Source organism: Colobus angolensis, unplaced genomic scaffold (genome assembly GCF_000951035.1).
Source record: "Colobus angolensis palliatus isolate OR3802 unplaced genomic scaffold, Cang.pa_1.0 Scaffold62, whole genome shotgun sequence".
NCBI lineage: Eukaryota > Metazoa > Chordata > Mammalia > Primates > Cercopithecidae > Colobus > Colobus angolensis.
In genome coordinates, this window is record NW_012119821.1 from 463,854 (window position 1) to 473,072 (window position 9,219).

At 43.9% G+C, this 9,219-nt stretch overlaps 1 protein-coding gene across 2 annotated transcripts in view; it reads right to left on the reverse strand.

Moving 5' to 3' along the window:
- MCC (mutated in colorectal cancers) overlaps positions 1-9,219 on the reverse strand; it is a 471,854-nt gene that overhangs the window by 263,008 nt on the left and 199,627 nt on the right. Inside the window, exon 1 of one of the 2 annotated variants that reach the window (XM_011963647.1) lies at positions 8,931-9,219. The exons of the other annotated variant lie outside the window; for it this stretch is intronic. Within the exon in view, the coding sequence (XP_011819037.1) occupies positions 8,931-8,987 (57 nt within the window). The 5' untranslated portion in view covers positions 8,988-9,219. The remainder of the gene's footprint in view (positions 1-8,930) is intronic. 2 annotated transcript variants of the gene reach the window in all.

Sequence of the window (9,219 nt, forward strand, 5' to 3'; positions counted from 1 at the left end):
CCCCCCCCAACAAAATATGAAAGGAATAAGAAAGCAAAACAAATTCAGGCCTGTGTTCAATACTCTCCAGGGAGATCCAGATACTCTTTCAGGGCTTGTGAAGCCCTAGATGATCTGGCCAGAACTGTTTTCTTAGACCTCATCTCCTTCCCCTCTCCCCTTGCTCACTCTGCTCCCAGTCATTGCTGCCTTGCTACTCCTGAAACACAGCAAGAGTGCCCTGGGCTCTGCACCTCGGCCCTCACTCTGCCTTTCTGCCTGAAATGATTGTCCCCCACCTTCACAAGGCTGTGTCCCTCATTTCACAGACTCCCACAGTGAAGTCTTCCCTGATCACTCGAACGGCATCCCTCCCCTCTTCCTCCCCAAGAGTGTTTTCTTTACAGCATATATCACCACTGAACATGTGTGTATTGTCTACGCATCTGTGCGCGATGCATAGAACAGGGACTACATCAGTTTCGTTTGTTGCTGTATCCCCAGTCTTACAATAGCATCTGACATGTAGAAGGCACACAGTATTTGTTGACTGAATATGTGAACAGTTACAAGATAATAAATTATAGTCAAAATGACCAAACTAAATTCCATTGAATGGGTACTTTAACCAAAATAGAAACGGAGTTAATCCAACACATTTGTCACAGTAAAATGGCAACTGGGATTTGGTCCAAATAGCAACTTCCAAGTCTGCTGATGTCCTATCTACCACATATTGACTAGGTGCTGGCAATATAGTGATCAACTTAACTCTGTCTCTGCCTTCAAAGATCTCACGGTCTCCCCAAGGAGGCCAACTTGTAAGTATTCTGAACACAGGTAAGGGAAGGAACAACTAAGCTGGAGACACTGGGGGCCGCTAGGAGAAGAGCAAGGAGAGTCTAAAGGTGCTGTGTGTTCTATGGACAAGTTCACATAACCCATAGGAAAACAGGAGCAAGGAATTACTGCCACTCTCACCATGCAACCAATCAGAGGCCTCCATTCCTTTTCTAACTGCAAGGCAATCTTCTCCCTAGTTGGCATTCTTCCTTTGACAACTGCTTCAGTATTTCTCACGACCCCAGGTGAAGTTAATTGACACGCGCGCACACGCACGCACACACACACACACACACACACTGAGGTTTCATGCAACTTTCTGTTCTCAAATAATCACACACTACAGACTTTGGTTTAAGATGCATTTCCACCTCTGGCCCCACATGTCCTATGCACGTTCCAGGTACTGATCAAATCTCATGGCAAGGGATCTGCTCAAAATATTCCACCAACCAAAACATCAAGCAGCCTTCACCACACAAATTTCCCAATTCAATGGGCTTTTTTTATTGTTCATTTACGAAGTTAACAAACACAACATATGGTTTTTTGTATGGCAATTGGAATTAATAGCTGCTAATTATGGATTTTTTTTCCCTAAAAGACTTTCTCAAGGTTTAAGGTCTTTGCTGAATTTAAGAAGTATCTTGAAAGATCCACACATGCAAAGTGCTTTACAACCTTATTCACTCCTGTGGCAATGAAAACCTTTGAAAAGGTTTCTTCTTTCCTCTCATTACTGATTTTGGCTGTTTCTAGTCAACAGGAGAAAAAGGACATTCACTAGAAAGATATGGTATCTCTGTAGTTCCAGTAAATATTTACTCTATAAATTGAACTTCTGTTTATCTGTGTAATCCACATTACTTGCTTTTTTCTTTTTTTCACCCCCAAGAGTGAAAGATACCACTGTTGGAAATCCAGGTAGATATATGGGGGAGGCAAGAGGGTTCAAAAAAATAATTACATACAATTTATCTCTTTTATGACATCCCCTCACCAATGTAACTAATCTAAGTCCTAACTAATATCTATCAATTCTTGTCTTCTTTGGCTTGTCTGATTTTATAACATTGCCAACACAAACCCCTCTCTCAGAATGTAGAGATGGCTTAAAATATAATTTTTGTTTTCTGTAATTTGATTCCGTGAGTCAAAAACTAACTTTGAAATCCTCATCAACAAGTTTTTTTTTTTTTTTTTTTTTTTGAGACAGAGTCTCACTCTGTTGCCCAGGGTGGAGTGCAGTGGTATGATCTCGGCTCACTGCAAGCTCCGCCTCCCGGGTTCAAGCAGTTCTCTGCTCAGCCTCCCGCATAGCTGGGATTACAGGTGCCTGCCACCATGCCCAGCTAACTTTTGTATTTTTGGTAGAGATGGCGTTTCACTATCTTGGCCAGGCTGGTCTTGAACTCCTGACCTCGTGATCCACCTGCCTCAGCCTCCCAAAGTGCTGGGATTACAGGCATGAGCCAACACACCCAGTCCATCAACAGCTTCTTAATTTTGCTGTAGATGCAGGTTTGATCTTCCAACTGCAGCCCCACCTGGGAGAAAGCCTTCCTCATGACTTGCGTTGGGCAAATCAGCTAGGCAGCTATTATAACTGCACACTTGACTTTATTTCCTATCACCATGACATTCCCTACTCTAGATAAGTGTGCCCACTCACTCAGGGTTCTGGCATCTCCAATTGGTAGCAACTACCCCTAAGGTGCTTCCCTAAGAAGTCTTGGGACTTAAAAGCTTCCCAATTGGTCAAAGCACTTCCTCAGAATCAAGGTTCTCTCCCTGCTTCCAGGTCTGTGGCCATCCCAGTTCTGATCACCTACCTGGTCTTTGAGCAACTTCTCTGTTCATAGCACATATCCTCCTTTTTCTTGTTTGTCTTCCACCTGGTTCCAGCCACATGAACCATCTCTGTGGCTTGATCTACTTCACCTTACCCACTGCGTTTGACTCAGGACCTCAATGTCATATTCAGCATGTGCTTCTTCAACACCTGGCTGTCAGCCGCTGCCTTGCCATGCAGCCATGGCCACTGACTTCACTGGGTCCCCTTGGCTTTCTCCCCAAGACTCGGCACTCTGCAGCCCCACAGTGATTTGGCCAACTGTAGAAGAAACCTAAAGCCCTGCCTGCAGGGGTGGGAAAGCCCTAATTCTTAAGATATTTAAAGCTTTATATTCTTCTCCTTCTGGCACCTCAAATATTGTAACATCAATCTCTGAGATGCCTCTGAATACACAGGTAGTGGGTCTCAGGTTGTAATATTCCACCTTCCTTGCAGTGAAAAGAAATAGAAACCTCCCTCCCAATCCCCACTGAATGCGGATCACAACTATTCCTTATTGACGAATCTGCTTTTAGGGCTCTGGAAAGTCAATGCTTTGAATTCCTCCACCACTTGGAGGCTATGGCAGTGACTATATCCCTTTGCTCTAATCATATCCATTTCATTTTTATCAAAAACACTTATCTGGGTATTGCATAGGGATTACAATACAAATCAGGTTCAACAGGCTTATTAAATAGAATACTCCCTCCTTGGAACATGCGATAAAAAACTGAGGGCAGTAAGAGAAGCTAATGGAAGGAATTAATGTGCACATGGTGGAGCTCTGGAGAAAGACTACCTGGGCACAAATCTTGACTCCACCTTTTATAGTCTGTGTAGTTTGGATATGCTTTTCCCCCTTCTTATGCCATAATTTCTAACCTGTAACATAGGCATAACAGAAGGTACCTCAGAGTTTTTGACAAGCATGTCAATATCTGCGAAGTGCTTAGAAAATGTGATTCAGAGTTACTACAAACCACAAAATGAATAGCTATAAAGCAAAACAAAACAAAAACTAAAAACCATTGCCAGACAATGGGAATTAAGCAATCACAGTTTTAAGGTCGGGTGCAGTGGCTCACGCCTGTAATCCCAGCACTTTGGGAGGCTGAGGCAGGTGGATCACAAAGTCAAGGGTTCGAGACCAACCTGACCAACATGGTGAAACTGTCTCTACTAAAAATACAAAAATTAGCCAGGAGTGGTGGCACGTGCCTATAATCCCAGCTACTCAGGAGGCTGAGGCAGGAGAACTGCTTGAACGCAGGAGGCAGAGGTTGCAGTGAGCCAAGATTGAGCCACTGCACTCCAGCCTGGGCAACAGAGCAAGGCTCCATCTCAAAAAAAAAAAAAAAAAAAAAGAAAGAAAGAAAGAAAAAAGGAAAGACATCAGGGTTTTTAGATAAGGCTCTGTCATGTTGTGGCTTCTGGGGGGGTTAAAATTGGTTGCAAATTCTTTGTGACACCCCTGTTGGAGAGGTGTTTTCTACTTACTTCTTTAACCTTAATCTGGTTGGGAGAACAGCTGTTTTGACCAACAGAACACACAGAAATGATCCTGTGCCCATTTCAGTTCCATATTTTAAGAGAACAGGCAGCTTTACCTCCTCTTTCTTGGAACCCAGCTGCCATGCTGAGAGGAAGCCCAAGCCACATAGGGATGCCCATGTTGAAGAAAACTGAGCTGATCTCCCAGTTCACAGGCAACATTAGTTTGCCATTCATATGATTAAGCCATCTTGGAAGTAAATCCTTTTGCTCTAGTCACTGACACAAGTCTTCCCCCCGAACTCTGCCCAAACTGCAAATCCATGAGTAAATAAGATGGTTATTTTCAGTCTCTAAATTTTGGAGCAGTTTGTTGGATTCTGCACTAGGTCTTGACCCTGCTCTTCTTATGCTTATAGGGCTATGGCTAAGACAGATATTCAACAGCTCATTACAATGAAGTGTGATTTTCTAAAGACAGAGGAGTATAAAGAGGCAAAAAAGGGTATGTGAATACTAGGTGATCTTTCAGGCCCCGTCCAATGCTGATATTTTACAATTAATTTGATGAGGAAGGATAGCACAGCTGTGAGATGGCCACTTGAAGATAGTTACACAAGATAATCTAGGTAGAGAACAACTTTCTTCTATATAATTCTACTTCTAATTAGAGCATCAATGAAGAGGTGGCATTTCAGGAGTTACTCAACACACAAATGGTGAAAACATGGAGAGTTGCCTCTATGGCCTAATTCAGAAGTGGAATGATGTGATACAAAATGCTGTGAATGAAGATCAAAGAAGAAAGTAAGGGAAATATGATTTCCAGGGGCATCCAATGTTTTCAAGTAAATGGTGATGCAGAATTTTGTCTGTCCATTGTTTAAATAATGTTTAAAAGGCAAAGAGTTTAAGTTGATTGCTTTGTACAAATTCTTTGAGTAAGAATATTTTTTCATCTCCAGAGATTATGATTGCCAAGGGACAAAATTTTAAAAATACATTTTTATTTTTGTACATAAATAGGCAACTGTCTACCAGACAACCAGATCAAGCAGATAACTACTCTGCAAGAATGAGTAAAGTCAAGTTTTACCCTAATATTGCTAAACCTTAAGATCTCTTCCTTCCAGGTACCTGGGATTATTTAACAAGAGTAAACTACATACTGGCACCACAAACTTTACCAAGACCAATAGAGCTAACTGCTGACCTAAAACTCATGACCACAAAGAAGAATATGCCAGAGCTGTCCCTTGACAGATTTTGGGAGAATTTAATGCTGCTTAAAGTGTGGCCCTTCAGCTTCTTGACCATGAGGGAGGGAGGCTGAATGTCAAACAGTTAATTTTTGCAGTGCTTTTGATTTGCCTGATGTTGAAGTCCTTCCTTAATCTCAATTAAAAAAAAAATCCTTCAACTCTTTATGACAGGAACAGCTATAGCCAAGAAAAAAGAACAAATCACTAGTTTATCCGTCTACATTTTCCTTTTGTATTTCTGTCGTTACTGCTATGAATTTCTTTGCTTTCAAAAAAAGTTCAGACTTGACATAAGTCATGTATGTTCAATAAATACATAAAAATATGTTTGAATGTTCATGGAGGCAATTTTACTATCTGCTGTAATCAACTCAGGATCTTAAATGACTATTGTTCAAACTAAAGACACAAAAGGAACACACTCATGAATTTCCTGTTTTCCATCTTGAAGTACTCACACATGCAAAACACCTCATGCCCAACACCCATCCCTAGGTCTCCTAATTGTGTATCCCTCATACCCAAATCCCTCCTAGTATCCAAGCATTCCTGGAGTACTAGGCGCAGAGGCCAACACCTCAGTGGTTGACCAAAGCTTGCTGCTCTCACTAACGAGATCAGCAGATTAAAACCAGAAATTGATTAAACTCACTCTCTAGTTCAGGATGTTAGAGAGTCAGCGTCAACATTACTGTCAAAGAGTCAATGACTCCTGTGTCTAGGGGACCGTTACAGAAGGAGTAAGCCCACAAGTCAACACCAATGAGAGGCATTTTGTTTATGATACCCAGGATAAGGGCAGGTCTTTTCAGAGTTCTTCCTGCCCCTGAAATGCCTAGTGAACATCAGGCTGAATCTGACCCCACAGGGACCTCCAGACAGCATTGAGGCTCCTGGGCAATCAGAGAGATGGCACGAGAGGGGCCCTGAGAGGGTTTACTAGTTCTGCTTCCAGGTGAGGAGGAGGACTCAACTATCAAAAGTGAATGGCAACCTTGCCCTACAAGATACTAAGCGAAAACCGGTGTTTAAGAGAAAAAAGACAGGGAGAAGAAACTTTTCACCGAAGATTTAATGTGAGAAATACAAATGAATTATATGTGAATCTATGGATACTGCTCTGTGGATATTAGAAAAACGGTAAATACTAAAGTTATTGCCCATGTTAAATCGAACTGAGATTTAGGGTCCACAAGGTATGAACCACACACTCCCTCTTGCCTTCCAAATTATCTTTACACATATTCTAATTTAAAATACATACAAGTCGAGGTGGGCGGATCCCTTTAGGCCAGGAGTTCGAGAGCAGCCTGGCCAACATAGCGAAACCTCATCTCTACTAAAAATATAAAAAAATTAGCTGGGGTGGTGGCACATGCCTGTAATCCCAGCTACTTGGGAGACTGAGGTACGAGAATCACTCGAACCCGGGAGGCAGAGGTTGCAGTGAGCCGAGATCGAGTGAGACTCTGTCTCAAAAAGTAAAAATAAAAAAAAATACGTGCAAAAAGTAAAAATAACTACCATTCAACCTGCAGGATAACTAACATTGATTGGAAAGAGGTACAACTAAATCATGGAACCTAAAACTGGCTCGAAAGAAAGCAAAAAATGAATGAGCAGACACCAATGACAAGAAAAGAACATCTGGTAAAGGATATAGTTGAGGAAGGAACTTATTTCCTTAGGAACAATACTATGTCATAAACTGCTCAAATATTTTTCCAGCCAATGTAGGGACCACAAAGCACTCTCAATTCTTTCATTTGCCTACAAGCTTTATAGGGATTACTTAAGGAGTGGATACAACTAGGCAAAAAATGGATAATTTTATGTGGCACCTGAGGGTCATATTCTCTGCTCACCCAATGTGCTCAAGAACACGCCAATAGGACTGAAGTCGATCCACATCTCTTCCTTCACTCGAGGTTCTAGTCCCTCTCCTCCTAAGTCTGTGATTCATTTAAACAAAGGTTACTGGACATCACTCTGCCGCATAGAAACAGTGTGAAGGGCCTGGCAAAGAGTCTCTGCAAAAGAAATGCCTTCAGTTTTGGGGTGTTCTACGACCTTAGAAGATCACCAAAGGCTTCTCCTGAAACAGGGTTAGTGATGCAGCAGGGCCCTGCGTTCTAGTTCAGATTTGAGACCGCTGTCTAAATATAAAATTGGCAAAAGTCACTTAAATACTCATGCCTCCTCCCTCACCTCCCATTTTTAAGTTCTCACATCACAGGGGCAATAGCCGTAAGGATTAGGAAATGCTCTACTTCGTTCAGCCAGCACCTCAAAACGCTATTTGGAACCGGAGCAGGAACAGCACAGCAGCAGGACACTTAAGAGCACCAGGCAGGGCCCAACAGCACTCACCGGCCCGACGGCAGACCTCCTAGGTTTCCCCCAACCCCATTTAATCCCCCCCTTCCCATCACCAGGTGTTCCCTCACACACACCCCCAAAGGGCTCCATCCCTTCACTTTGCCCTTCACCACTGGTAATCTGACATCACCATTATCTGCCTTCCGGCTGCTTTTACACTGTTTTCCTTTTCTTCCTCTTTCCTCTCTTCAGCCATACTCAAGAAACACGGACTACTTGTGCTACTTTTGTCCCCATGAATGGTTCAGTGATGGTATCAAGAGGGAAACCCACAGACACCAAGCCTTCAGCTGTAGACACTAAGCACACAGACTTCCTCTTCTTCTGAGCACCCAGTTCTACCGGCTTCTCATCACCACTTTTCAGGTTTTCAAAGCTTTGGGGGATGTCTCCGAGGCATCCCTAAAGTCATGAAAAAAGATGGCTTTGGGCATCTTACCGCTCACATATTTGCATAGTGTTTGATGTAGCTTTAATTTCAAAGCTGGTCTCAAACACTCAAGTGGATAGGTTACAGTGGGAGCCCAGGAATTGTAAATGCGCTGGCCACAAAGACTTAGGAGTCCAGCCCCGGGCAGGAAATAAAGTTCTAAAGCGGCTTTGAAGTGCTTCCTTCCCAGACCCCTCCCCAGGGCCGGGTCATTCATCTCAGCCTAGGGAAGAGACCACGTTGCTTGAACTTAGCCAAACGCATCGCACGTGGGAGCCAAGGGGGAGATGAAATAATCCAATGCGTCCTGCTCAGCACCACCACTCCCACCAAATTAGTTACCGTCGGCTTACACTCAGCTGGAATGTCCGTGTATTTTACCGATCGGGGAAACACAATGGTGCGCACAAAACAAATTAGTGGAAGCGGGTGGGAAGGGACAGGGGATGCAGACTGTCGTGAGTAAAACGCCTCGCGGCTCGGTGAGAGGTTGTTTCTTTTTTAAGCCACTCATTTCAGACTGAAATATCAAGCCAGTTCAGGTCATTTCCTGAGTAGCACTACAAGTTAAAACAAGATCCAGAACATCTATTAATCTTCCATCGCACTGCCTCCAGCCCGGGAGCACAGGCCCACAGGGTGTCGGGCTGTGGAGAGGTCGAGGGGAGAGCCCGAGAAATCCCAGCTCCCGACCTCAGCTGCTGCTTACCTCGCTCAGCTCGGCCGAGGGGTCGTTTCCGTATTTCATGGCAACTCCAGAATTCATGGTGCACTTTTCAGAGCTGGGCTCTCAGTCCCCCAGGTCTCGGAGCTTAAGAGTTGGGCTTCACAGGTTCAATGTCCACTGCTCGGTCCCTTCTGCCACATTCTACGCTAGACAGCCATGTTCACCCAGGACGGTTGCGAAGCGCGAACGAAGGCTGCGGGCGCTCTGAGCAGGAGCGGCCGGGGCTGGCGCTTCACGGACGAGCCATTGCGGCAGGAGGCTCGGTGGCGGG